General features: G+C 41.3%; 1 protein-coding gene and 1 long non-coding RNA gene across 15 annotated transcripts in view; one reads left to right on the forward strand and one right to left on the reverse strand.

Annotated features, from left to right (window-relative positions):
* Positions 1-22117, reverse strand: part of LOC310701096 (contactin-4) — a 497831-nt gene that overhangs the window by 116355 nt on the left and 359359 nt on the right. For all 14 annotated transcript variants that reach the window (XM_083491346.1, XM_083491357.1, XM_083491358.1 and 11 more), the window contains one exon: positions 7686-7889. In XM_083491346.1, the coding sequence (XP_083347472.1) occupies positions 7686-7889 (204 nt within the window). The remainder of the gene's footprint in view (positions 1-7685; positions 7890-22117) is intronic.
* On the forward strand, positions 1428-10569 carry LOC310702217. The gene is made up of 3 exons (XR_014523367.1): positions 1428-1786; positions 3843-3957; positions 10496-10569. It is a non-coding gene; the product is annotated as an uncharacterized lncRNA (long non-coding RNA).

Raw genomic sequence — 22117 nt, forward strand, 5'->3', positions numbered from 1 at the left:
CCAGGGCAGTTTTGTACATCATTACGTGCCCAATTAATCTGTTCATTTCAAACAGGACCCTCGTCTCCAACAGCCACACACTGTGAGGCTCCCTTTCCCTATTTACTTCCAGAGGAAAATTTGTTTTGCAGCTCTCAGCCATCTGCCTAAGATTACATCTCATCATGGCTCTTTGCTTTTTCATTTTTCTGCATTCTTCTTGTGAAAGGAAAGTGCTAATAAAGTACAATCAATGCCTTTTGGAGAAAGTAATGCAGAGCAAACAACTCTTGATAAAGCACTGCCAGCTAACCAAAGCTCCTATTAACTTTTAGGGTGCAATATCCTCTAAGGTGCTACAGCGGTTGTGTAGTTTGCTTAAATTTTACTGTGTTAGTAATTCGACCATTACATCAAAGCAGTTGTTTTGTTTTGTTTTTTTAAACCATATTAAATAATGCACATAAAAAGTCATTCTGTTTACACTAAATCAACACTTTTCTTACAAACTGAGTAGCTTCCATAAACCTTTCAATACAGTCAAAAACATAAATACATATGGTATCATAATCCAATCTTTCTGAACATTCATTCTTGCCCAGCTTCAATAAGACTAAATATTTATGCACAGTAGAAGTTAGGGAAGCCTGTAGCTATAAGAAAGTAATAGCTGCATGTGAATTAGATTCAGAATGACCACCTTTGGGAATGTAATTCAGTGATCAGTTGGATAGCCTCTGGCTACCTGTGCCCTGGGATATGGTCCGCTATTTAGACAATGTGCTGCTACAGGTTTTGCCTAATTGCCCCCTCTTTGCTGGATGACTGGCTCATAGTCCAGGTGGCAAGTTGATGTTTCATCAATGGAAACTAATGACAGTAGAGGTAATATCAGCGGATGGCTCTCCTGCTGTTGAAATGAAATACCAAGTCAAGTTTGCAGGAGGCAATAGTCCTGTAGCTGAAGAACAGGGAGAACTAAAAGAGGCAGAAACACACAGAGAGGGCTGACAGTTTCACAGATGGGTGTTAGTAAGAAACTGGGCTGCAGAAGTCGCAACTCTCATGCACTGTGCTTTAAAGCCCTAAACGGCCTCGGCCCAGTATACCTGAAGGAGCGTCTCCACCTGCATTATTCTGCCCGGACGCTGAGGTCCAGCGCCAAGGGCCTTCTGGCGGTTCCCTCATTGCGAGAAGCAAAGCTACAGGGAACCAGGCAGAGGGCTTTCTCGGTAGTGGCACCCGCCCTGTGGAACGCCCTCCCATCAGATGTCAAATTGATAAACAACTACCTGACATTCAGAGGACATCTTAAGGCAGCCCTATTCAGGGAAGTTTTCAAAGTGTGACATTTTAGTGTATTTTTGGTCCTGTGGAAGCTGCCCAGAGTGGCTGGGGAAACTCAGCCAGATGAGCGGGGTACAAATAATAAATTATTATTATTATTTGGGTATATCTGATTTCACAATGCTTTGCTTTGCTTTTATACACTAAATCATGGTTCCACATTCAGATACTTATAGCTGTTTTTACTGTCCCTTCCTTGCTGTGTGCATAGAAAAGGGAGCACTCCACACCGAATCCCAAAGGCGCTATTACATGGCTTGTAGTTTTCTTCTTGTTCTACTGCCAGTACTTCTCCAACAATGATGATGGTGATGGCGCCAACAAATTCCTACTGCTGCTACCACCGTGATTGACTATTGATAACAATAGCAAGCTAGATGCTCAGCTAAACAGACAATGGCATGATTCCCCAGGCAAGGAGGGGGACAAAAAGAGAACAAAAGCATCCAGCTAGTAACAGGTGAGAGAGTGACATGAAACAAGCAAGTTTAAGGATTTGAAGGAAAAAAGGCATGGGGCATAATGAATGGGGAAGAGAAGAATTTGCTGTACCTTGTAGCCTCCTCTCAAATGATACATTTTCCAAGTAAGCATTCAGAGATTCTCATTAACTGTTGTGCGTAGACTCCTGCTGCTGCACACAATGATCCATAGGCTATACAGTGGTACCTCTAGATACGAACGGGATCCGTTCCGGAGCCCCGTTCGCATCTAGAAGCAAACATAATTAGCGACAGCACGCCTGCGCGCATCACTTTTTGCCGCGTCTGCGCATGCGCAAGCAGTGAAACCCGGAAGTAACGCCCTCCGTTACTTCCGGGTTGCCACGGAGTGCAACTTGAACGCACTCAACCTGAAGCGCATTCAACCCAAGGTATGACTGTATCTGTATCTATAGACTATATCTGTAGGCAATCTTTAGTTGGGTATGGAAAGGAAATAGGGAATCCCTGATCCCCTCCTAAAATAATACACAGAACATGAGCGGGGGTGTGGTGGGAAGTACCAGCTTCTCCTGAGCTTCCTTCTTCCCAAACATGGTTGGGATTGTTTATTTATGTGATTTGCATGTGCATAACTAGAAATGAGTGCACAAAGTCTATGCAGCCATAGGTTTCATACCACGGGGCAGCCAATGTATCTAGGCCTTCGCTGGTTGAGGAAGGAAGATTTCACCTGCCTCAGGATCCCTTCTTTTCCTGGAACCTTGAGTAATTCGTATCAAGTATCCTGTGTTTAGTGGTGGACTTTGGGGTCTTCAATTTCAGTGGTGCCCTATGTGATGCCAAAATTCAGTGGCCCCCCCGCCTCTCGCCTTCCATTATGCATTCTAGTTGTGGTGCCCCGAAGGCTCCGCACCCAGTGCGACCAAACCAGTTGTACTCCTCTAAATCCGCCTCTGCTGTGCTGCACTAGGGGAAACCGCTCCTAAGTTTTAGAACTGTCATAATTGCTAAATAGATTTCCTACAATTCTGATATATAAAGTGCAATATAGAGAGACCCCTTTTCCCTCAAACATCCAGATAAGGAAATGCTTTTATTATAAACACAGCTTTCTCAGAAGGAATGTGGGTTGATGTTGATATGCATGCTACTTTTACTGTCTATACTGCTTCAACACAATAACAGGTTGCCTTTCCCCCATTCACTTAGCTTCAAAGACACTCCTTCTGTACGATATAAAGTGCAGCTGCCACATAAAATCAGTCATCTAAACAAACTATGCTAAGGATACTTGTATGGATTGCATTCTAAACAGCCAGGGAACAGCAGTCACTGTCAGTATCCTGTTTCTTTCAACATGCTTTCCAAAGGCAGCATATGTTTCTCCAAGCTTTTCAGCATTCATCATTTCAAAGTACCCCCTCCCCCCAAAAAAGCAAGGGGAAAAAAGCACCAAACCAGTGCTGCAAGCAAAACATGTGATAGCCCAACACAGACTCTAGGAGCCTGCAGAGAGAGTGCTAACAAACAGGCCACATGGTTGTGGAAATCTACAAAAAATAAAAAAGAGAGCAAGAGATCAGATTATACACTGCAGTCTGCCTACTTGTCTATTCTCCCCTCCTATCCACACAGCAGAATTCATCATGTTATGAGAGTGCTGTGAGAATGTGAATGGTGAGACCTCAATGATCTCTACAAACTGGGCAAATGGACAGTAAATTGTGAAATGCAAATTCAGTGCAAGCAAGCCTAAATTCATGCTCACTAGGGCAAAAAAATAATTGCACATATATGTTCAGGGGTCTGAAGCGTGTGACCAGGAATGAGACCTTGGAGTTGTGACTATTTCAATGAAGATGTTGACCTAGTAATCTGTGAAAAAGTTAAATTCCATGTTGGGATATCATTAGGAAAGAGGCTGAAAACTGCCAATCTCTCTCAATTTTAGTGCAACAGAAAATATCCTAATGGCCACCCCCAGCAGCTTCATCTAGATATTGGCCTGTTTGCAAAGCATTTTGTGGATAAAATTGTTAATAATCACTGTTATTGCAAATGACTTTCCAGAGGTCTCCAGAACACCATCTAGACCTGTTGAGTTGGATGAATTTGAATTACCGGTAGTAAGGCTCTTGACTCTCATGACTGATAAAAACAAGCAGGGAGGGGATGCGCCAGTGAGGTGAGTGTTGTATATTATTATTATTATTATTATTATTATTATTATTATTATTATTATTATTATTATTATTAATATGCCACCCATCTGATTGGGTTGCTGCAGCCACTCTGGGAGGCTTCCAACAAATTATAAAGCCACAGCAAAGCATCAAACATTAAAAACTTCCCTAAACAGATGCCTTTTGAAAGTCAGATAGCTGTTTATTTCCTTGATATCTGATGGGAGAGCATTCCACAGGGTGGGGGTGACTACCCAGAAGGCCCTCTGCCTAGGTCCCTGTAACCTCACTTTTCGCAATGAGAGAACTACAGAAGGTCCTCAGAACTGGATCTCAGTGTCTGGGCTAAACGATGGGTATGGAGCCGCTCCTTCAGGTATACAGGGCCAAAGCCATTTAGGACTTTAAAGGTCAGCATTAACACAGGTGCAGCTGTGGATGTGCTAGGCTGGTGTATGGCAGGATGCGAGCCAGTAAACTGAACTTTAAACCAGGTAAGAGGGAGGCACTGTTAGCACAATCAGAAAGTGCTCCTTAAAATCTATGTCCCCGCTTTAAAAACAAACAAAAAACACAACTCTATTGATTACTATAGGGAGGTGTTTATGGACTAATTGAGGAGTGTCTGAAAGTATAAGGGGCAGATTGTAAAAGTGAAGTCCAAACATAAAGACAATTCTTGCTAGGAAAGACAAGTGCATAGAGTATAATTTTTTTTAAAAAAGAAAAAAAGTTTATACCACACAGATTGCCTTTTATATACTTCTCGTAACAATGAAATAAATACCATCTCTATAGAGGAGTTACAAACTGGCCTTATATTGATCCAGGGAACAAAGTCTACTTTTACCATTGCTTGGCTGCCCCCATTTATATTCCCCGCAGAGAAAATGCTACCTGGTATTGAAAATGCTTGACCAATGGGTTAAGGAACATTTTCTGATTGTGCCATACAATATAAAGAAACAGCCCAATTTAAGGAAACAAGAGAATAAACTATTGCTTTCAGGAAGCTCTAAAGTAACATCTGAAGATTTATATTTTAGGAGCCTTGAGAGGCAACTTAGAGTGCACAACAGTTTGTAGATGTCATCCCTTGCACAAAGGCTGAGGTGGGAACAGGTGAGAAGAGGGGGCACACATTTAACAGAGCTATTGGCGTTTTACACAGCTTCCCGCTGCTTCTTCTAGATGCCAAGTAGCTACTTTTCCAATATCCTTGAGGAAAATAACTAGGGGTGGCTTTCAAGTAAGTTTTGTTCAGAGAAGACCTACTGAAATTAATAAGTTTGACTAGTCAGGGTCATTAATTTTAATAGATGTTATCCAAGTAAAACTTAATTGAATACCAAAATATCAACCCTATCTATCCAAAATCCCTACAAACTCTTATGCCAACATTGTACAGTGGTACCTCGGGTTAAGTACTTAATTCGTTCTGGAGGTCTGTTCTTAACCTGAAACTGTTCTTAACCTGAATCACCACTTTAGCTAATAGGCCCTCCTGCTGCTGCCGCCGCGCCGCCAGAGAACGATTTCTGTTCTCATCCTGAAGCAAAGTTCTTAACCTGAGGTACTATTTCTGGGTTAGCAGAGTCTGTAACCTGAAGCATCTGTATCCTGAAGCGTCTGTAACCTGAAGCATCTGTAACCTGAAGGGTATGTAACCCAAGGTATGGCTAAATTATAAGTTCCAAGCTGTTATTTGACATGGGACAAAAGCTGTCATTGCCACCAATGACAGCTTCTCTGCATTGCTACACCACAGCTTTGTAGTGCAATTTTTAATTAGGACCACGATGTGGAAGATGCCTCTAAATCATGATCACACACACATATAACTGCTATTTTTAAAGGGGAAAAACCATACAGAAGGACAGATTGGGCATTTAATGTAATATGCAGTCTAGTCCTTGTTCTCTGGGTAATAAAATGACATCTACCTCCTTCTGGACCAAAGCAAAATAATTACATCTTTTGAAACTTTAAAAGTTTCCAAATACGTATGTTGTCTGTGGAAGACAGGGATGGGAAAAGATTTCTTCTGCCATAGAATGGTGTATTTTCATCAATAAATACCTTATGTGCCTTTGTTCCTAGACCAATTATAACGGAAATAGTTCTAAACTGCATGACTAGCACCAAAGTGATGAATTACACAGTTCAGTATATTTTACATTAAATGAGAGAGGAACATTATGAAATTTCTTTTTGTAACACTTATTCGTGTAATTGGGACATTAAACATTGATGAATTTGCCTCTTAGTGTGCTAATTTAATGATGAAATGCTCTAATGAAAATAATCTGTCATATATATTGAGATGTACTGGACATGTCAAACTCAATTTTTTAAAAAAGAGGATCCAGATGTTCCTGTCAGCCTGTTAGAACATGCATGCCTTGCAGTTTGCATTTCATTGCAACAAATGCAAACTGCGATTCGCTATTGAAAGACCCAGGCCTTGCCAGTTGGCCTCTCAATACACTTGAGTGTATGAATAGTCAAGTGTAAATTGCATTTAAACATGTGAGCTACCAGAAACGGGAGAGATGGAATATGAAAATTATAAATTGAGGTCTCAGGCTGTTCTGTGACGAGCCTAATGCAAATTTAACCTGTCTTCAACGATACTAACACTTCAGCCTCAGGGAAACCTGATCATCTTGTGCTTAAATGAATGTTGCTGATCTTCCCTGTTGAACTCAACAGTGTTTCCCAGCACATCTATAATAAACAGTAGAATACACTTCAAGTACATTTCAAGTACATTTTACATGAATGACTTCAGTAAACATGCCAGAGTAGGTGCAAAGCATGAATTCCTAAGAGAAGCGCTCGTGGGTAACTGACTTCAAAGTCACCACCGTAAGCAATCATTATATTAAAGCGTTATTTCCAGGGTTTCATCAGGTATGAGTCCAGGACTTGCTTCCTTTGAAATAAATGCTTTGCTTTACAGAAATGCAAGGGAAGACAGTGATTCTCTGCCACTTCCTTGTGATGTCTTATCACGGCCGGAGGCCCTTGTTTAATTAATAATAATAATGTATATATTATACTGTTATTCTAGTTCATTTTCCTTTGCCAATGCCAGAGGGACTGCTAGAGCTGCTGCCGCCAACATCCATTGTCCAAGGACACCACATGGCTACTACAGAGGAGGTTACTTCCCTGCTCTCCCATTTGTCTTAAGTGATTACCCCTTTGCTTTTGAATATTACAAGTGTATTCCATTTCTTGGGTGTGATATAGAATAGCAAGTCGCTTTGGGTTGCTTTGGGCAAGATAAAATGACTAACAAATTTAATAATGAACAACAATGGCAATAACCCTTAGGTCAAAATTATCCCATTGTCCTTTCTGTTAAGTTGAGGGTGAACATATCAGATGACACAGCAATTCTTCAAACAGCTCTTGTTTATTCAGAGGCCAGAATAGAACTGAACTGAAGGGTTCAGCCAGCCTGCTTATATAGAGCTCCACTAGAATGCAACAGTAACCATTTTCTGTAACTATCCAATCACTGAACATTACTTTCAATCCCTTATTTGCATATGTGGACCTGAACTATCTACAGTATCCCCCTGCTGGCCCAGGGTGAGAACTTCAGTACATAACACTTTCTTTCTAAGACACCTTGGTACCTGTTCTTTGGTAGAAATGCACCCATTACCTCTTTTTCCTACAAGGAAGCCAAACCCACTCAGCACTTAACAGGAAATCTTACCATCATTTCTCAAGATCAAAGGTGTAGGAGGTCCCAGCACTCTGTTGTTAGTTACAGTGTTTGTCACTACACAAGTGTAATTCCCCACATCAGATTTCTCCACTTTAGCTATGTACAAATTTCCAGTCTCCTGAGAAACAAAACGACGATTATCCTGATGCACAAAAGATGGGTATTCATTGAAGATCCAGGCATAGATCAGTTCTGAAAGGGAAAGGGGGGAAAGACTATTAATATTATGTTTTTATACAAATACTGCAAAACTATAATCTTGATGATATAATGGAATCATAGACATGCACAGCCATTTGAAGCAGTTGCCATGAGGCCTATGGCCATGTGAATCAACTCTGAGCTAGTCAAAAAATGATCAAAACTTAGCTTAGGTGCTTGAAAAAATTAAAGGTTTAAGACATTTAAAAACACAGGAGCCATAGATCAGAAAAAGCCCAACATAGTCCAGTATCTCACAATGACCAACCAGCTCTCTCTACATGCCCTTTTCAGAGGTGCTGGCTGGGCAAGAAAATGTATCATATATAATATGAGAATTTCCTGGATCCCAAGATCAAGGTTTGGTTCAAGTACTCTTTGGTGAGAGAACCCCAGCAGAGATTTGAAATCACAAAACATGCAGCAAAGTAAATCGTGGGAATATAGGCGGTTAGACCTTTAAAATATGCCCTTTTAAGTTCCTTCCAAAGTTTCCTACTTCCCCTACCATAGAAGAAAATTAAACCTTTGGAAAGTTTAAAATGGATTCCTTACAAACTCTTCAAAGGTCAGATTCATGTACTTTTCCATACAGCATCCAGAAAATACGGGCAACCAAACATAGGTGAAAGTTCTTAAATCATTTGTATATGGACAAAAGGAATGGCTTGCTAGAGACTGTGATGATACCTCTTATTGAATCAAAAGCTTGCAGCTCTTTGCTCCTCTCACCCCAACAGTCAGCCAAACCCACTATTTGTGATATGGCTGAACTCCTGCCACACCTGCACCTTCTCCTGAAATGGATGGGGTACAGCTGCCCCTCTCCTCCCCCCACTCACAATGAGAAGGGGAAATGGCTGCAGTTTGTTCATGACTGGCTGAGTCTCTTTCTCCAGTTTGATCATCAGTCCTTCGTCCACCTTCCTTGTTCCCTGGTGCTCCAGAGTCTTGCTACAAGAATTCTCAGAGAAATGTGTGCCTAACAGGCAGTGAAGGGATGTTCTGATGCAGGGGTGAGCAACCTTTTTCAGCTGTGGGCCAGTCCACTGTCCCTCAGACCATGTGGTGGGCCGGACTATATTTTTTTTTGGGGGGGGAATGAACTAATTCCTATGCCCCACAAATAACCCAGAGATGCATTTTAAATAAAAGCACACATTCTACTCATGTAAAAACACCAAGCAGGCCCCACAAATAACCCAGAGATGCATTTTAAATAAAAGCACACATTCTACTCATGTAAAAATAAGCTGATTCCCGGACCGTCCATGGGCCAGATTGAGAAGGCGATTGGGCCAGATCCAGCCCCTGGGCCTCAGGTTGCCTACCCCTGGTCTATAGTATCTTTCCCCCTACTTAAGCACTGTTAATGGAGCAAGCAAGATCTCCGCATTGCAAACTACGAAGTGTGCGGTTCCAGAATACAGAACAGGTGCAGGATTAATTACAGAGACCAACCCAACAGACCACACCCACTTTTGAAAGCCAACATGTAAAACATCCACCATTTCCCTAAATACACAAATGGAAACTGTTTGCATATATACAGACATCTGTTTAGACAGCATCTATTGACTGCTTGGAAATTTGCATGATTTGGAGATAATGTGCCCAGTTCCCTGTGGTTAAAATCTCCATCTGATTCTTCTAGTGAGCTCATCTTCTTGGATTAACAAAATAAACATTATTCAAGGCCTCTCCGTGCCTCCCCTCCCCCCGCCCAAATGATATACAGATTTGGTTTTATATACGCTTGAGGGCAAGAGAAAAACAAGCCTGTATAGTAAATGAAGTTGTAATCAACTGCATTATGACTAATTATATAATACTCCCAAATTTATAGAATATATTTGGAAAATATCCAACAAGGAAAACAAGAATAGTGTTTAGGTTAATTTACTACAATCTCATGAATATAAAGCGAATACCCCGAACACCCTGGATAGACTCTGGAAATTAGAGAACAAGAAGATGTTGCCTCTTTATACGAGGAACACTAATTATAGTGAAAAAGTGTGCTCTTATTTTAATACTCTCTAATGAGTCATCATTGTAATTGACCTCAACTGTTGTGATGCAATTTGCGAATATACTGGGCTCAATCCAACACAATAATTTCCTGCAGGATCGACCACCATTCATCTCTCTGTGACTTGTGTGAGCCTATTATGTTCTAATGTTCCATTGTTTGCCGACATAAGATAAAGGCATGTAGATTGTTGGGCTTTTATAGTAACAAAAACCCCACAGGGCTAGAGACCCTCTTCATAGACGTGAATTTTTTTATTAAAAAAGATATGATAATTATGTTTATGTGGGACTATCTAATCATTGTATTTACACATGTGCATCTAATTATGAGTAACCCCATGCTGATGTCAAGAGGATACTCAGAGTAAACAAGGTAACACTTCTCAGCAGGCTTAAATTTTCCAGAAAGTAATTAGCATTTATTTTTTGTTTTAATTTACACTTGCCAAACAATTAACTAGTTTCTCTGTAATGCAGGCAGCAGTAAGCAGCCATTCCTACTTTCCTATGCACAGGGAGGTTTTTGGTTGTTGTTTTTTAAAGCCTTCATTTATTCTCCACAGACCCTACACTTCTCATCAGAAAACAAGGAAGAATCTGGGAACACAAACCTTCTCAGCAGTGCTAAAACAAGATACCGTATTTTACGCTCTATAAGATGCACCAGACCACAAGACGCACCTAGTTTTTGGAGGAGGAAAACAAGAAAAAAAATATTCTGAATCTCAGAAGCGAAAGCAGCGATCCCTCTTGCTGTTCTAGCTTCTGGGATAGCTGTGCAGCCTGCATTTGTTCCATAAGACGCACAGAACATTTCCCCTTACTTTTTAGGAGGGAAAAAGTGAGTCTTATAGAGCAAAAAATACGGTAATTCACAAGCACCTTTCACATGCTTCCCCTGCTGTAAAGCGGAGCTATTCTACTATGGCACAATGCCACGCGGCAGAGGAGCTCCTTTGAAATCTGTGACCACATCAGTAGGGTCAAACACATGCCTCTTACCAATGAAACTGGCCTGCTACAGGGATGGAGAGTGGTTGCTATGTAGGGCCTATGCACCTGGTTCTAGGCATTTTTTATTCTTCACACATGTACTCCTTCAGTGTTGGGACACACTGCACTGAAATACAACCGATACGAGGCAGGGCATTTGGAGGTCGTCACATCCTGCTTCTGAAATGCAAAGTTGAGGCATGGCCTTGGCACCACAGTAAACAGAGCGCAAGATACTTGAGGGAGTGGATTTACATGTTCACACTGAGAGCATCCCCCATGTGCAGCATAGTGAGTCACTGCCGATCATTGTGCTTTATCACCTCTCATCTACATTTCTGTTTTAGAGTTTTTATCAAGATGATAAAACAAGATCGGCTGTAATGGTGACTCAGCGCATGGTGGCTGATGCAGGAGGTGATAAGTGCACACATCATATGGATTAACGTTGCAAGAACTTCCTCATGGAAACGCTTAGTTTTAAGGGTGTTCTTTTAAAAAGAATTGGGGTGGCCATCAATGCTGTCGATTAGAGCAAATCATTCTAAATCTGATGTGACAATCTGAAATTATTAAAAGAACGTGACTCAGAAATTAACATGCTCACTTTGTGAATAGTGTTGGCCTAACTGAAATTTTATAAATGGTTTTCTTTTGCCTCTGCTACCACAACACTGCACTGGTGTTGTTGTTGTTTTTTTAAAAAAAACAATAAACCGAACCAACCAAGTAACCCGTCTTATTCTTTTCTAAAACATTATTTTTAAAAATATAGTATTTTTAAAAGCATTAGCTCAAAATATTTTCCTCAGTACTGTATAATCCAGGGGTCTGCAACCCGCGGCTCCGGAGCCGCATGTGGCTCTTTTACACCTTTGCCGCGGCTCCGGGGTGGATACTAGCGAGGGGAGGAGGCGCATTGTGTGCCCCAACACTCCCCACTGTGGCAGGCGCTGTACTGGCTGTGACGTTGCATGGGGGCGGTGCGTGCGTTAGTCACGCACCGTCCTGACGTCACCTTCCCGCCCGCTGTCAGATCAGAGGGCAGCGGCACGCATGCTTTAAATGTCACGATGGTTTTGCGGCTCCCAGGTTGTTGTTTTTCTTCGGAAACGGGTCCAAGTGGCTCTTTTTGTCTTAAAGGTTGCAGACCCCTGGTATAATCTGTACGGAACAAGGGTACCAAAATGATGGCTATTTATATTATTCTATCCATCTACAGGAATACAGAAACATATAAGTTATGACTGAAAGCAGTAACAGCAGCATGTAAATATATGCTGCAAAATACTCATTTTGATTTCCTTAGAGATTCCCATGTGCTATTTGTGTCTGTTCAAACTTGACAGATTTCTTCTGATAAGGCTTCACATGCTAATTGCTCTGGAAGTGACAGGCAGTTCCTGTCCCATAGGCAATTTGTAACAACTGAGTAAACAGACACTTAAAATACAGCATGAAATGGCTTTTGGCTAGTCTGGCGAGCAACTGAAATACTATTAGAACTTATAACAACAAGGTGTCTGCCAGCACTGAGGATGCAAGCACAGCAGCAAAGCAATTTATGGCTTTTCAGATAGACAGCGCCAGATGTGAAGTAAAATTTCATGAAAAAATCTGGGAATTTTAGCCTAATAGAGTGAGTGAGTGTGTGTGTGTAGCAGAAAGGGTGCTTGTTGGAAGTAGCTGTCTCATTCATGAGAGAGCATTTGTGTATCTTCACAATAACTAGATTAGTTATTCACTCATACAATGTAGCATTCTTGTCATCTATCTGTTAATTTTCCTTACCCTAATCTTTGAACATTTAAGTGGTATGTATATTTAACTAATCCTTCCTTCTAGTCCTGTGTTTTGGAACTCAAATTCTACATGCAAAACTATAATAATTATGGGGAAGAGCCAAGGCTCACTGCTAGACTGTACCCTTCCATTTACAATATCCCTGGTTCAATCCCTGTAGCCTATAGTTCAATTACTAACCGGTAAACATCTGGTCTATGGGTCTAATTAGGGCTCCCCATTTTGTCTGTGATACGGTTTGATCCAAACCACACCTACCTGGCAATCAACTAACAATAAATGATATCAGACACAGGACAGGTAAACTTTTTTTTTTGAAAATAATATTTATTACTTTTCCAACAGTTTAAGCACTAAATAAAAAAAATTAAAAAATGAACAATAATGACCTGAAGTTGAATGACCTGATGTCATGTGATTAACAGGTGGGCAGCATTGTTTGGATTAGCCCACCAACTCCTGAGCTTAAGGAAAGCAACAAGGTGTGGTATACAACAAGGCTAATGAAACCTGCTTAGCCTCAAGATCACTAGGCGACGTTGGGCAGATCATCATTTGCCAAACTGACTTGATATAGGGCATTTGTCTGTTCTTGGTGGGGTTGCACTCTCTCTGAAAGAACAGGCTCATAGTTTGGAGGTGCTCCTGGATCCATCTTTTGTCACTTCAGGCTCAGGTAGCCTCTGTGACTAGGAATGCCTTTGGTGGCTCCCACAACTATGGCTATTCTTGAATGGGGATAGCCTGGTCAGTGTTTCATGCACTGGTAACCGCAAGACCTGATTACTGTAATGTGCTCTATGAGGGGTTATTCTTGGTCCAGATGGTGCAAAAGGCTGCAGCTAGGCTGGTGGTAGGGTCAGATTACAGTCAGCACATACCACCAGAGGTTAAAAGTTTGCACAGGCTGCCCATACATTACTGGGCCAAGTTGAAGGTTCTTGTATTAATTGACCTCTTGGACCCAGGATACATTAAAGACAGCCTGATCACTTATATCTCTGCTCAATCATTAAGATATTCAAGGGAGTCATCGTTGGTGGTCCTCCATGGCTTGCATCCTCCCCAAATCTGCTCTGGAGGTTGGGGTGAACTCCTAGAACAGAATTAAGGGGGATTGGGAGGAAGGAAAGGGGGCAAAAGTCCCACTGTGCTAGTGGTAATCCTTGCACAGACAAGAACCTGACATAGTGCTATGCTGAATTAAACCCAAATAACTTCCTTTTTCAGCTGTTCACTATCATAGACTTTGCCTAGTGTTTAAACACAAGTACCTGCTTAACACCTGAATTTTAATCTGATTACTATTCTAGTTAGTTCTCTACTATCCCATTAATATTTAAATTATCACTTTAACAGTTAATGGGCTGTTTCTCCCTGAACATTGTAGCTGCATGAACCAGAAGTACTTCCCTTCAGCTCCTTCACGGAGTTGTGTAAGCGCAACTTTTCTTCTGTTCACAAGAGCGCCTTCCATTCACAGAACAATGCTGGATCCCACCTGATAAAATCATATGGGCAGACTAGAATTTTTCACACACGTGCTGAATGCAGCATGTACTCTTGGGTATGGACATTTCACTGACCAAAGGGAATTCGTTTGCCCTAGATACCTCATTGTGAGTCTTTCTTTACATGCCCTGGGTACTCCGCTAAGCTTCCTGTAACACGAAAAAAGGAAAGCAGATTTTGTCAAAGAGTTAAACTCTTTGTGCACAAGGTCACAAGGTATTAAAACCTGCTCTAAAGCTCTGGGGCGACAAAGCAGAGATGACACGGATATGAAACATGTTAAATTCCCTAACGACCCTCAGGCTCTCTGAGGGAAACCTGAACTATCCAAGCATTTGAAATCTGGCGAAGAGGAAAGATGGTGACAATGCTATGGATGAAATGAAATACAACTCTACAGATTCCTTTGGTGAAGGGCTGTAGCTCAATAACAGAGCATCTGCTTTGCAAGGAGAGTTCTCCAGGTTCCATAGCTGCCATCTCCAGATAGGGCTGGTGAATTCTTCCAGTCTGAAACCCAGGAGAGCCAGTGCAGACAATACTGAATTAGACAGACCATTGATCTGACTCAGGCACCATGCAATAGCACAATGGCAGTCAGACCAGCTTGGTATCCAGCAGATCCTGAGCTGGTACAGTGCCCCCCCCCCCCGGAATACCTCCGTTTGGAGCTTTTCTACTTGGTCCTGCCAGTGCAGATCCCAGCAGCAGGGCTCCTACCACCCCACTCATTCAGCCACTGGTGGTAGGCTGACTAAGCCAGGAGAGCTGGACAGAGGGACACCTCAACCTAATATCACCACCCGACCTCACCCCACAACCTGGAATATGAGGGGCTTGGATTGCTCTGTAAAACAGGCCATTAAGTAAAATCACATTCTCCCTTAAAAACAAAATGAAAGAAAGATGTTTACAATGACTGTCTAAACCACAACAAGGAGGGGGGCAGTTGTATTTGCCAATGGAGGAAGTTTCACAATTGTGCGGCCACCACTGAAAAGACCTCACTTGTCTATTGCATCTACCCAACTAAATTCCCTTCCAAGCAAGTCCATGAGAAGCTCCTCTGCAGCTAATTACACTTATCTGGCAAGTTCATAGGCACAGGCTTTAAGTAATTTGGTCCAACACCATTTAGGACACAGCTCAGGAAACTTTTCAGTCTAAGACTCAGATTACATCTGAGCTTCCTTGCAATCAAGAGGCCTGATGCTCAAGGGGGATTAGAATCATATAGATTTATTATACACGTGTGTGTGTGTGTGTGTGTGTGTGTGCAATGATATTCTAAAGGACCACTTTAAGGACTGACACTATTAAATAAATTAAAGATTTCTCTCTTATCTTTGCTTCTTCCCTTTGAGTCTAACTTTCTCACTGGGCACCCGCTCCTTTTTATAAATCTTATACCCAAACATGGTACAAAGACAGGTATAGATTTGGTTGGCTGTAGCAACTTAGATTTCATCATTTTTAAAATTAAAAGATGAAAATCTGCATTCCATTGAATGTAGGGCCTCTGAATATACTCCTCAAAAGTAACTGCAGCGTATTTCTGCATAAATTGAAGTTTCTATTTTAAAGAAAGTAAATCTGAATTCTGAAACAACTGGTTTCACTTGTGACGTGCAATGAATGGAGAAGGAAATATCTAACCTAAGATATAATTTTAAATAGATGGTTTGTCACAGTAATGTTTTCAGATACTTGTGAGTCTCTTATATTCTTTTACTATTCTTTCTTAACAAAACTAGTTCACACATGGGGTGGTACTCAGCTATATTTTCCTCAGAATAGATCGGCTGAAATTAATTAACATTACTAAGCTACGTCTACTCTGAGTAAAACTTAGTTGAATACCACCTGTGTACTCTTTCCCCACCATTTTATAACATGTAGTAAAATAACACATTTTCCATAAAACTAAGCAAATTTAAAAGGACTGTGATGATATGAAAAGCTATTAAAACACCATGATTAAATTCACTATAAAGCTAAATGGAAGACTCAAAATGTAAAAATTAATACCACCAACAAAAATGGGACATTCATAACTTTTATTAAAAATGGAATATTGCAATATGCAATTTTGGGTTTTACAAGGTCTCTTGAAGCAAAAAAGATAAATCAGCTCATTAATAACACCTTCAATCTGTAGTTTATCATCCCTCAGTATTTTACCCCCAGTGAGTGGGGGGAAAATGATACCCTCTTAAACTGAGAAAGTTTTAGCTTTATAAAATATGAAATGTTAAGATGAAGCATAGAAAAACCATAGATGTAAATCAGTCGACCCTATTCTGTACCTGCCAATCATCAGTCTTGAATAATGCCTGATTGCCTTAAGTGTGCAGAGGCTACTTTTTCTCCTTTCTCCCTTTGTCTATAATACAAAATGAATTTGTTCTGCAATGCCAGGTCCTAGAAGGCCCAGTGCTGTTGAAATATTTTATTAATTTATGATATGAATAACCATGGACTGAAAAAAGATAAATACCCTCTCACAGATTTGTTCTAAGAACCAGGTTGGGAGGTTTGTTCTGTATCACCCAACCATATATGGGCTTCCCCAAGGAGTACAGATGGTTGCAACTTCAAAACTGTACTGACAACACAGCAACTTCTGTTTATGGAATACATAAAAAAAGCCAGCCTGCTTCTTATACACACCTATTGTAGCACTGCTGCAGAAAAATAGTTTCAAGGCTTGCCATGGCAAAATCTCTGAAGATTCTAAACAGGCATACAATGCTTTGAGTATACAGCTTCAGCGTTCAGGGACTTTACTTGAGGATTTCTTCCTCCAGGACTGTCAGTATTTCATTCTCTCATTGATGGATCATGTGATCCTTATTTACATTCCATACTGCTGGAAGTGGGGGAATGGAAACTCAGACAAGAGAACTTCCCTTCTGTGTGCTTTTGTTTTTCTGCCCTTTGTTCTCTGCTTTTGGACAGAGAAGACGTGTGTGCGAGACACTGCTCACACCAGCCACGTTTTGTTGTTTTGATTTGCTGTAAATTAATAAATTTTGTGATGCCACATGCCTACACAGCCTTGCTTCTTGCGTAACTCTGCTCAGTGTGCATACAGCTCCACTGGATGTATGTCACAGTTCTCTTGCGTACAGGGGTTTGTACGCACAAGGACTAGATATCAACCTGCACTGAGGGTTTGAGACCCAACAGCTACCCTCACCTAGTTTAGCTGGCAAGTCGAAGCTGTTCGCAAGGTGTGGCTACTATCACATGCTGACAGCTTCTAGGAGCCACAGGTGAGAGCTAAGTGCAGGGTGGGGACCAAGTGTGACAAACTATCCCAGAAGGAGCAGAACGTGTCCCCCACCAGAAGTACTACCCCTCCTCTTAACTCCCACAATAGGAGAGAAAATATTTACGCTCCAGGGATGGTGCAGATAATGAACGGTGGGAGGATCCAAGTTTCCACCCAATCCACCACAACTTGCCTCTTTTCACACCGTGCCACTGCCAGAGCTTTAGGCCACTGTAACAAGTATGCCATTGGTATCACAACAGATAGGGGAGCCCACTAGTCAATTATTTGGGCGTTTGGCAACAGAGGGACTCCATGTCACTAAGTTGCCACACATGGAGTCCTCTCTTATACTTCATAGCCATTGTGATGGCAAAACTAAGTCTCAGTACACACCTTTCTTTTGGAGAGAAACTGAAATGTTTGATTTAAAGGATCAACTTCCACTTCACTAGCTCTGTTAAATTCTGCTTCTTCGGACCTCTGAACCTCCCCAGCTTCACAGTACTTGGAGAGCAGATGGAGTTTTGACAGGTATTTAAAGCTATGTACTCCAACAGCTTCTTGGGAGGTGTGCTTCACTTAAATCAGCATGGATGGAAAATAAGGTCTACATAAAGGATTCCTTGTAGACACTCCAGATGGAGGCATGGGAAAGAAGACTGGCTATAAGGTATTCATTTTCTTCTCTCATATTATCTATTATTAATGGAATAGAAGCAGATTTTGCAAGTTTCCTTTGCTCACTATGGATGAAGGAGCAAGGACGCAAGTAAATTTATGGAGTTGCTGGTTATCTTTACCTTCCAACGATTTTCCTGAAATGGAGGGGGAAGAATTCATAGCTAAAACGTCAGTGTTTTGTTACAACATTTCCTTGCAGTGTTTAGTGTCCTAGATTAATAGTCCGGGGAGGGGGGGCCACTTGTCCCACCTCCCCAAGTTAACACTGTTGTTGCTCTTGTTTGCTTTAAGCAACATAATTGTTGTGATTACAGTTGATAAGAGTGTAACTCTCTTTGTGTAGACAGATATGCGCAGCACCTCTATTGCCGTGCACCATAGGCAGTGGACATATAACAGCATTTGCCCTGATTAAGTGATGATTTCTACACTGTAGGAACCACATAAAAATGCATTACTGCTATCCACATTACAAAACACATGGCAGGTTGTGATAGAGCACCATGCACTGTGCAGCAGGCTGTCAGGACAATGCCTCAAGGAGGCCAAATCGAACAGACCAGTGCTAGATTTATATTCAAATCTTCCAGCCATGGAGAATGGAAGACAGTCTCTTAGCACTGTATTTAACGCATCTACTTGTAAATTTCCATAGTAATTTCCATGGAGACTTACCTAACAAACTAAAAGGAGCTGGTATTTTGCCTGCATTCCCTAGCAGCAACGGGACATATTGTATACATTCTAGACAGCTTTCATAGCATTCACTTTTCCCCCCTCTCTGTCAAGTGCTGCTATTCTTCACTTTTATATCCTTACACCACAATCCATTTTGTTAGAGTATTAAAAAAGAGAGAGAGAGAAAAAAAGAAGTGACAACGGGCCCAAAGCACAATGAAATAACTATCTGTCAACTTTCAGGCATTTGCAAAAAAAAAAAAAAAAAAGTCTACGAAACTACATCCTCCCAAATAGTCCCACTAAAGCCCTAGATTGCATCAAGTTACACCATCAAAATCATTACAACAGCATATAAAACAAGGGTAGGCATAGATCTCTGGGCGATCTGCAGTAGAATGGCAATGGCTTCTGACTACCAGATTTTTATAGCAACAGCAACAACATAATGACTCACCACACAAATTATACTTGGGGAATAACTGAGCTGGGATATAAGGGTTCGTGAGATCCCTAAGGTAGCTTGGATCTAAGTCAGGGCTTTGTATATGAATACAAGGACCCTGGAACTTTGCTAAACTTAGGGTTTTGGCAGGTATTTATGGGAGAAGACAATCTTCCAGGTCACCTGGCCCCAAGCTGTTTCGGAAGTGGCCACGTATCTGTTCAGAAATTCAAGCAGCATGATCATGTCTAAAGATGCAATTCTAAAAATACCATATTTTTCTGTGTATAAGACTAGGTTTCCCCCCTAAAAAACAACAACAAAAATTAGGGGGAGTCTTATACACGGATGCACCCCCCCATTTTCTTAAATCTGAGTCCCCAAAAATAGGGGGCATCTTATACATGGGGGCGTCTTATAGATGGAAAAATATGGTAATTACTTGGGAGTAAGTCACATCGGGCACTTCTGAGCATTCCTGTGTGCATAAGTCCCACTGAACACAATATGATGTATTTCCAAGTAAGCGTGTAAAGGATTGGGCTGCGATTCACGAGCAGACACAAACAAAATAATTATGTTATTGTTGTTTGGAAACAGTGACTTGCAGGTGATCTGTGTCTGTATGTATCCCGACAATGACACAGAACAGTGTAAGTGTGAGTCAGGCCAATGGAAAGAAACAGGGGAGGACTGGCCTTCCAACATCTCAAGCTCTGAATGTGAAAGGGCAGACCACAAATTGAATTGAATATTGGCAGTCTTGTCCGCATATTGCACTGCAAACCCATCACATAGGGCATTAGATGTCTCCGGGTGAAGACATTCTAAAGTGTGGTGGAAGTGGTTTGAAGAAGACAAGGTGGCCGCATTCCAAAGCTCAGGTGTAATGTGTGTTCAAATCACTTCCACAGTACTTTATAATGGCTGTCTGTCTACATCCTTTGTCTCTAGACAGAGACTGGCAGGATCCACTAGGATATTCATCAGCCAGAAAAAGCTTCACTAGATGACAGATGAGGCGGCAGCAAAAAATAAGGATTTCATTGGCACAACTGCTGCCAGGGCAAAATATTTTAGGAACACTATATGTGGTCACTGGTCAGCTTTGATGGAAATGCCTTGGTTAGTGTTTCTGCCCTGTAAACTGAAGCATTTTAGCTGTGATCAATGTAGTTCAGAAAGCATCTTTTCCTGTTTATCTGCAGTCTGGATAGCTACTTTTCAGCTGAGGGATGCATTTCTCTAGACTCCTGAGAGCCCCACAGTTTCCTCATCTTCATCTCTCTTGTGGATATTATGGTGGGAGTGCATAATAACTTAAATTATTCATTATGTATAATATTTGCTGTGATCTTGCTTAGCTCATTTCTTTCTTCACAAATCACGCAAGAGCTGTTCCCGGCGTCTAAAAACTTTTCTTTTAAACAAAAAATTAATGCTCTTAAATATACAATAAATAATTTAGCAGAACAAACTGAATCCGCCAAACTACACGCCTTGCCTTTCTCCTTCGTGGAATATGACACGGGGCACGAGAAGCCCATGGAAGTTGATTCTCATTTTTTTCTTTCTTAGGGAGGATATTGAAAGTGAAGTGCAAATCATCATCATCAAAATTACATTCACAGAAGAATAGCTTCATGTGCTAAAAAGTAATTACATTTGTAGAAATACTTTTCTCCCTGTTTCCAAATATCCGGAAACAATGCTCAATTAGATAGACTTTAAGACATTCAACTATACAGGGACTTCCTATGCATGAGCTTGTGTGGTTGGGATAAACCAGCTACATTGGTGGGTTCTGATAGCACGCCACTTCCCATCAGCCTCAACTGTAAAATTGGAAGGGACCCTGAGAGTCATCTAGTCTAACCCCTTGCAATGCAGGACTCTCAACTAAAGCATCTATGACAGGTGGCTATCCCACTTCTGCTTAAAAACCACCAATGAGGGAGAGTCCACCACCTTCTGAGGGAGTCCATTCCACAGTCAAACAGCATAATGATCAGAACTGCAGCACAATAATTTCTGAAGCGCCACAGGCTCCCCATCCCTGCTAGCAGGAATTTAGTTTGCATTAAAAAACAAACCCAAAACCCAACTACTCACATGTTTTTAAGGTCCTTCAAGCTCCCACCCACCCCATTTGTCCATTTATTTTTTAAAAAATAAACTTCTACTAGTATACTTCGTCCACACTTACTCTGAGATGCTTACCTCAGAGCGCTGGCCATAGGACAATCAGGCCCTTAGCCTTGCCCATAAAAGGTCAGCTGACTTTGGCCTCCCCAAAGCTGATGCCGTCTATTCTATGAATTGCAACCTGCAACAGCTTATCACACAACAGTGCTTAACCTATAAATTAAACCTAACAAATATTGCTAAAGATTATCATGACCTATAATATTAATCACATTACCCACTCCTCATGCCAGACATTATAGGCTTGCATCAATGAATGCGAGAGAAGTGCACTCTCTACTAATTAATTCTTTTTTTAAATAAAGGCACCGCCATTGTATTTTGGACCACTGTAGGGTGGCACATTGAAATCAGCTGTCTCTCCACTCTCTCCAAGCCTCCTCTATCTTTAAAACTGTTAAAGATTTGACAGCTGTTCAATAATTGCCCCGGCTTATCTCCTACAAACAGGTTCCCTTCCCAGTCAATTGCTAGCTATCATAGTTGCTATAGCAACTGTAAACATTAATGATTACCCCAACATGCTATTGGGAATTTCAGCACATTTTTAACTTAAATTGCCTTAGGGGAGAAAAATCAGCCGCAGCTCCT

Source organism: Podarcis liolepis (assembly GCF_965112155.1).
Source record: "Podarcis liolepis genome assembly, chromosome: 2".
Classification (NCBI taxonomy): Eukaryota; Metazoa; Chordata; class Lepidosauria; order Squamata; family Lacertidae; genus Podarcis; species Podarcis liolepis.